Source organism: Triticum aestivum, chromosome 6D (assembly GCF_018294505.1).
Source record: "Triticum aestivum cultivar Chinese Spring chromosome 6D, IWGSC CS RefSeq v2.1, whole genome shotgun sequence".
Classification (NCBI taxonomy): Eukaryota; Viridiplantae; Streptophyta; class Magnoliopsida; order Poales; family Poaceae; genus Triticum; species Triticum aestivum.
The window spans coordinates 95,293,203-95,301,715 of record NC_057811.1 but is presented as its reverse complement, the minus strand read 5'-3'; the positions used below and the strand labels follow the sequence as shown (position 1 = coordinate 95,301,715).

General features: G+C 46.1%; 1 protein-coding gene across 1 annotated transcript; it reads right to left on the bottom strand.

Moving 5' to 3' along the window:
- Positions 1-393: 393 nt before the first annotated feature.
- On the bottom strand, positions 394-5,478 carry LOC123142479 (uncharacterized). The gene is made up of 3 exons (XM_044561378.1): positions 4,646-5,478; positions 2,610-2,684; positions 394-1,333 (listed from the first exon to the last, which is right to left on the bottom strand). The coding sequence occupies exons 1-3, from the start codon at positions 5,476-5,478 to the stop codon at positions 1,270-1,272; spliced, it is 972 nt and encodes a 323-aa protein (XP_044417313.1). The 3' UTR covers positions 394-1,269.
- Between the last annotated feature and the right edge of the window lie 3,035 nt (positions 5,479-8,513).

Genomic DNA, 8,513 nt, shown 5'->3' with positions numbered 1-8,513 from the left:
TCTCGTTTACAACTCATATTACAAAACTTGCTGAACTGTCGCTTATGTTTCTCTTTCTCCTAATTTTCAGCACAAAGCTCTTCCATGAATCTACACAGTACAAGTAGCTAGCACACTATCATAATAGGTTTTGGGCAAGCATAGGTAACAGTTCTTGCATATATGTTTGGCTGCAAACTGGAACATTTTGCAGCACATATTTGGCTTTGTCTCTGTTCATAGGCTTAAACATACATGTTCATAAATGATCTCTAAAGATCTCACATACAGGTCTATATCCAATTGCTTTAACAAAGGCAAGTGCATATTACACTGATAATCCTCCATCCCAACTTATCATGAACATATATAAAGTATGTCAAGAGAAAGCTAAAACAACTACATAGGGCCTACAGAATTTCTTTAATGTTGGCAGGTGCGGCAACTGTTGATGGCTGGAATTGCCTGTTTCCATACTTGAATGGAAGGGTGTACACATAACTAAAAAAAGATGGAGGATTAGTAAATAAACTGGGAAGGTTACATGCTAAGTAATAAAGCTCATCGATCATGAATAAAGCAAGTCAGCAAGCCTAAAAATAACATTGGCTTAAGTACATGATGTTGAACATATACGAGTATCTGCCTTATTCGTGGAGCATTTCTTCAATCACTTCAGATATAAAATTACATAGTGTCACGAATTCCATTTCTGTCTCTACATGCTTAGTTCACAGAGCATTATACTTGTTGAAAGCAACATCAAGCCATGGCTTCATATTTCCATTAAAGTGTATCACTACAGCGCCACGGATCACCTCAAGGCTGATGTTTGGCTTATATCCAAGGCGCATCTCATGCCATGACTTATCAAGTAGCTTGGTATTGCCATAGAGTGCCATCAGCCCTGCTGGTAGAACAGATGTTAGATGACAGAGCGCCCCATCCTCATTTTGCCATGAGAATATTGAGCCATTCCTATAAACACAATTGAACTACAAATATGAGAAAATAGCAAGCTATGGCCTGGATATGCTAATTGGATTCAGAACATAGTCCATTAAAAGAAAGTGATTTGTTCCCTTTTACCTTCATGCTTCAGAGACAATAAAATTGCAAAGATGAGCTATAAGCTGCTAGTAGAAATACTCACACCGTAATCAGTTTATAAGTCCTATATGGAAGGACCTGTACTCCTTCATTGCAAGACAAGCAATAAGGCTTTAAGTAGTAGCATACATGTAGTGCATACACTCTGCTGTCTCTTCTTCCTCCGTTTTAAACTTCCACTCACGCGAGCAACAAGTATTTCACTGCCATACGCCAGTAGTTCAGTGTTGTTTGTGATTGCAACCTGAACAGGGTAACAAAATTGTCAGTCCGGTGCATGGATGGATTGATGGGAACACACTGTCTAATGAAAAGAATAAGTAATCACATTGGCATGCATAGCATCTACATATGCGCGTATATAAGAAACAATTCCAGAGAAAAGAAAAGAAATTGATCCAGTCAAGTGTATCTTTGGATATTTCGTTATCCACATACGCCATTCTAGTATTAATGCCCACGTGGTGCACATCATCCTGATGCATGACTATGTTATGACCTTTACATTGCAAATGTTATTACTGTTGGAATTCATAAGCAAACGGTTACACATCTGGCACTCATGATGTGTTCTTGCTGATGGTTACGGAAAATGATACGTCCAGATTCTTCTAAGGACAAGCAACTTAAGCAAAGAACTCTTGGTAATACTTGATGTTGTAAGCATTGGTTCAGAAAGTTTACTCATGCAAAGAAAAGTAATACATGCTGTATGCATAGGTTCAGAAAGTTACCTCCTAACTAAGTAATGCTCATCGAATGCATAGGTTCAGAATGTTAACTCGTATCTTCAGAAGAGGAACTATCGAGCATGCAAATAGCTAGCGGTGCTAGGCTCCCCGACAAGCAAGTTGGCTTGAGGAGGTTGGACGGGGTTTGGCAGAGGAGGGCCATGGAGTGGAGCTCAGGGCCTTGTAGATTTAGACCGAAGCAGAGCAGGTCTGACCTGGACAATTGCAAAATCAACAAATGCATATATTGTGTACTGAAGAATCTCTTTTCTACTGGTCTCAGTCTCCCCTCCTTTATTCCGAAGATCTTGCAATTTGGGGTAAGGCTGACAATCTTTCTGTTGATGAACGGGACAATGTCAAGGGAGCATTTTCCAAGCCATCCAATAAAACCACCAGAAAATAAAATCTCATGTGGCTAACAAACTGTTCTAGTCAAGATTACCAACAAAAGCTTGCCTGATTGACATGCAGTGCAGTATACGTCACTTCAACTAAAGTAATGAAGCATTTGTTGTGGCGGCGCCTGTCAATAGCACGAAATTGTACATGTATATAAACATATACACTTAAAAATAGCTGGGGTTTGCTAGTTGTGCACATTTCAAATGATGTCAGACTACATGTAGCTTCAAATCATCATGGAATATGTTGTACAAAATAATAGAGTGAATAGATTAGCTTTGAATAATACAAATGCAAAGTGGCATCCTTCTAAGCACTGACCAACTAATCATGGAGTATATTGTAAAAAGTAATAGATAGAAGGGATTAGCTTCAAGCTGAAACCTGCTGCTCCTCGGCCATAGGATGGCTTCTCCTTCCTCGACCCAATGGTGCTCAAGAACACTGGAGACAGGACACCTAAAAATGTTAAAAGGGGAGACTAATAATCAGAACTGGAGTATCAAAGGCGGGGCCAGCAGTCTCCAACATGTATCTACTACACGAACAGAAGAGAATAATACCCAATCAAAATTAAACAACACATGTCATGTATAGGATGACCAGCTGTTCCTACCCACTCGGCAGATCTGGGCGAGGCAGGGGTGGTGCCCGGGGAGAGGAGTGGTGGCCGAAACTTATGATGAAGTTTATATAAACTAATTCATGAAAAATGGTAACATATCTAGTCATGACCTGCTTACAAGAAATGCCAAGCACAGTATTTGGCATGCCCACTTTTTATTTGGTGACTGTTATAGACATAACTGAAAGCAGAAATGAGGTTCAACACACTTTGCATCAGCCATCGGAGGGCGTATATATACAGTTACAGGACGCCCACGGGGCCAGATCGTGTGCCACTACTACACGAACACAAACCCACTCACGCACTACCTAGCCCACGTACAGGCGCGGTGACCATGCACACGCGCACGCACACTCTGTATGCTAACACACCCCCGCAGCTGGAGCGTCGGGTGTAGAGACGCACAAGCTGGAACGAAATTCCCTGAAGACATCAGTGGGCAATCCTTTCGTCATCACGTCGGCGAACTGCTGACGCGTAGGGACGTGAAGGACGCGGAACTCGCCGAGCGCCACGCGCTCCCGAACGAAGAGGATGTCCAGCTCGATATGCTTGGTACGCCGGTGGTCCACAGGGTTGCTGGAGAGGTAGACGGCCGACACATTGTCGCAGAAGACCAGCCATCGCGGCTATCGCTGCTTTGACCCTGTTACGCGGCGTGTGCTCACCTCTCGCCATGTTCGGTTTGATGAGCTCAGCTTCCCGTTCGCCGCTCCTAACCCAGCTCCGCCTTCACCACCACCACCTGCCGCTGCTTCGCCCGTTTTGCAGGTGCTCCGTGGCTCTGATACCATGAAAGCAGGAATGAGGTTCAACACACTTTGCATCAGCCATCGGAGGGCGTATATATACAGTTACAGGACGCCCACGAGGCCAGATCGTGTGCCACTACTACACGAACACAAACCCACTCACGCACTACCTAGCCCACGTACAGGCGCGGTGACCATGCACACGCGCACGCACACTCTGTATGCTAACAATAACTAACACACAGCAAACAAAGATATCCAACAGACAACAACAAAAGATATACAGACATCACTGCTGTACATAATTAACTATGCAAGCAAAAACTGAATATGTCTGATTATCGTATTTGTGTCCATTCCTTTTCCACCCAGAACAAGCCCTTGCCCAGGCATGCCAAAATAAAATGTTGTATCCTATCTTTGATATTTTAGAGTTGTGCTAAATTCAAAATCGAACATCCAGGAAGTTACATTTAAGTAGAAGCCATTGAAAAGAAGAGTCCAATGTTCTGGTATCTCACATATTGGGCATTGATTTGCCACCCCTAGTAAAGACATTCCCATATGTGTGTTAATGTACTTAACATAGCAAATTTAAATGCACATAGCATGTCACACACTGGATACTAGTATCCTCTTCCATTATTACCATTCTACAGTTCAGTAGTACTTAGGTGGCACTATGCAATCAGGGTCAGAGCGACAAGTGGAACCAAACTGAAGGTGTTGATGTTCAATTTTGTTGCATATATCCTTACAAATTTACCTGCAAATCTAGGAGAAAATTGTTCCAATCGACACAATGTACACAAAACAAAAATTAAACCAGATATATCTGTACTAAATAGTGAGGAGACACTACGACAACCGCAATCAATTCGAAGTCACAAACAGAAAAGGGGTAAGCAGCAGCTAGACCATTCACCAATTGTAGTAACTGCTTCATCTTAAAGGTGACACAACTTCAATAGCATAGCAAGCAAGCAACCAGAAGCAAAAATCTGAAGCAACAACAAAGCTAAAAGTTAAACAGCACTCACCGGTGGTGTTCAGAGGGGCTTCTCCTTCCCTGGAGGCCACGCTGAAGTGCTGTAGGGATGATGCTGTGCACTGGAGGAGCAGATTTCGGGAGGATAGGGCGCATGTCGATTTGGCTCCAGAAACTCGTCATCCTGAATGATTGATTTGGCTTGGTCCCCGCCTCCCCAATCCCTTTTCTCTCCCCCGCTTGTAAACACAAACTGCTCTGGCTCTGTTTTGGTTCTGCAATTAAGGATTCAGGTGGGGGAGTTCTCACCGACGGCAACTGGAGCTCTGCGAGGCCCCGTCCAGCGCCATCGCAGACCACCAGCTCGAACGGCCCTACCATGGCCAGGTCCCTGATGCCGGAGCCGAACCCCAGGGTGTCGTCGCCGGCGACGAATTCGACCCCGTCGAGTCCGACCACCTCCTCCACCACGGGGGCGTCGGGGCGGCTCCAGTCGACGGCCCCGTCGGAGGCCCGCGCCAGCGCGACCGCGGCTCCCCCCGCGCGGGCGCGAAGTTCGTAGCGCTGCACGGCGCCAACGAGCGAGCGCTCGGCGTCGATCGGCCAGACCCGGACCTCGGCGTCGAGGTCCCAGCCGTATTTGTCGGCAACGACGTCGACGACGTCGTCGAAGAAGGTGGGATCCGGGGCGGGCGTAGGCGTGGGAGGAAGCGTTGGAGGTCGCCGCGAGCGGGGACAGAGAGGCGGCACTGGCGGGGGCGGGACTGTCTCCCGTGGACCAGGCGGCGGAGGTGTTGAGGAAGAGGAAGCCGAGATCGCCGGAGGACTACGGCCTGGAGTCGGGATTGGGGCAGACCCGGCGTTGCGTCTGTCCGTTCGGGTCATGTGAACGAGCGAATCGTTTTCTTTTTACTTATAACTTATAAATTTGGAGCGCGGGTTAATTAAAGAAAACTTCAGGGGGCTTTGTGTAAAAACGCAGCGACAGTGAACCCACCAGCCTTACTGTTAGAAAAAAGACTTTCAAAAAATGATTGACCGTACTCCGCCGCAGAGGAGAATATGGAACTCCACGTACAACCCTACAATCACGCACAGCGGTAAAAAGAAAACTCCTTTCAATTCATATTACTTGTTGATCAAACAAATATATCTAGCGCAACAAAATGCCTGACCAGGACATGGTGACTTGTAAGTGATAACAACCTAATTTTATATCGAATGATCTATCAGAATGTTCAACTGTAAAGACAGTGGTCTTGGGCTCAGCTCTTCTATGGCGACGGCCAAAAACACAAACTTTTAGGAATAAATCATCGTCTACGCGCAGAATTACTAGACAACGAGTTAGATTCACCGACCCGTCCTCAGCAACCTTGGTATTGGCACCCCAGCGCTCACTGTCATATAGCACCATCTCATTAGGATCTTCGGAGGTCGAAGCTATCAGGCTTCAGTGGAAGAATCTTGGCCCTCTCAAAATTTTGACACCGACCGTGGCTTCCATGGCATAGTGCACAGATCTGTATGCCAACTCTAATATACTCAGCCAACTTGAAACTTGTTGTTTCTTAGTCCATGCATTAAGAAGATAATCTTGGTCCAGCAAGGTCCTGCTGAAAATCCTATCCATAGCAGGTTCTTCGCCCCTGATCTTTAGGTTGATCTCAAAATAGAAAACATTAGCATCTGCCGGTCCTCGATTGGGTCCTATCAGATTTAGCATTTCATCCTGCAACACAGGGCCGGGATTAAAAAAGAGATAATGTCACCACTGAAGAAATGTATCTACTTACTGAAGAAATTATGGCCATCTTTTTTTTTCAATTTGCGCAGGATATCCATCCACGGGAAATCACCACCGAACATCATATGACAGGCAATGCGTACATGTATAGCTTGACGATCCAAGGATTGATTAATATCAGTACTAACCGGTGAGTTGATGACCTGGCAGTTGTCTCTATCACGTTGGAAGAGGTAGATGCATTTGAAGTTCAAGTCATCTCTCATCAACACATTCCCAAACACGCTGACCGGGAAACCTACATCGGAGGCCAATACCTTCACATGAATCACATTCAACGCCAATATCAAGCTGTCTAGTTGAGACTCCGGGATTTCGTCAAGTGACCTTGAAAACCGCGCCGTTGCTGTGACTCAAGAGAAGCAACACAAAACATTTTATTAAAATAGTGTATAAAAACACTTTCCATTAACCAACTGGCGCCGTAGAATCGTTAGCAACCAAGTCGAAGACAAAGTCATTGGCAAAAAAAGAAAATTCTAAGACAAAGTCTGGCATCTGCTCCATCTAAGACAAATTCTAAGACAAAGTCTGGCACAGCCACATGATAGCCAAACTGCACTAAAGAGAACGCTACGAAGTTACAGGGCCTCCTGCAGAAAACAAACTCAAATGAATCAATCAAACCGAACAATGCAGCTTCTTCTGGCTTCACCAAGCAGGACCCCAAGCTCTGCTCTATCCGAATATCCGGAATTGAGGGCTTGTACCAGGGGTAGAGAGTCATATTCCAACAAGACACTATGAACACCTGAATTGTAATTGCAGTAAGGCACCCTCATTAACATGCATGAGCTTTCCCGCTCCAGCTGCGATGAACTCGCCCGAGTCCAACCACAATATATAACCATACACCTCATCACTGGAGTCTTGTTTGAAGGAAAATTTTAACATGTGAGATAAGAAGAAAAGAGTTAATCAGACCACTAATTAATGAAATCAACGGCTCAGGTCTAATATATACTCTTATCTCTTATGTAAAAAAAGAGATAGAAGGGAGCATGTTAAAACTGCTCTTGTTTGAAAGCCGCATCAAAATTTACTTTGATGAAAGTTTTGGTCGTTCCCATCTTGCAGTAGGAGCAGCAGCCTGGTTTTTAGGAATATCATCTGCTGCAAAGTCCATCAGGTGCTTTTGGATCGTGAAACAAACCTACTCAAATGTCTCGCCCTTTCTCCTGCATATATTTTGTTTCATGTCGTCCGCCAGTCCCACGGCAGCACACCAACATGGCACTAAAAGAATCTACAACCGGGCACTTCAAACCGGCCTCAAACGGTGGCGAGGCAGAGTCGCATTCTCCAGCACCTTGTATGGTGCACCAGTCCGGACGCCGCAGCCGCATCATGATGAATGTGGCCGGCTCGTCCCAAGACGGATCCATCATCTATCTAACGTCCACCGGCACCCAACGGGTTTTGAGCTCCGACGAGAAAGAGTAGGGCATGAGAGATGGCGGCGTCTTGAGTCCCGTGAGCCGGCTCGTGTCCCACGCCCTACTCTACCTTGCCGGCGACCGGATCGTGTCCCATGCCCTACTCTACCTTGCCGGCGAACGGACCAACACTCTGGGAAGCGCGGCCGGCCGCCGGATATGGCCATGGCGACCGGATGAGCTCCGCTTAAACATCGCTATGTTGCATGTAATAATATGAATTTAAGGTTTCTAATTTAAAATATCAGGATGTGAAATGCATTATTTGAGACGTGACCGATAAATGTCCGTGGACGCGCGGCCGGATTTGCCAAGTCTCTAAGAGACCAGATTTTCTAATTTAAAATATCAGGATGTGAAATGCATTATTTGAGACGTGACCGATAAATGTCCGTGAACGCGCGGCCGGATTTGCCAAGTCTCTAAGAGACCAGATTGCTTCAACGACAGCAGCAGCATTGGGTTGCTCCAGAAGGAGCAGCCTTGTCTTTTCCATATCTATTTGCGGGCATACTTTCTCGACAAACTTGTAGCGGAGGAAAAACTCCCCCCTCCCCCCCCCCCCCCCCCGCGTCGTCTCCTTTGAGGCGACTCGGGGGCAACCCTAGCGCCGCCGCTCGCGCTCCCCCCCCTCTCTCCCTCCTCTCCGCCGCTGCCAGAGGGGCTCACGGCGCTCG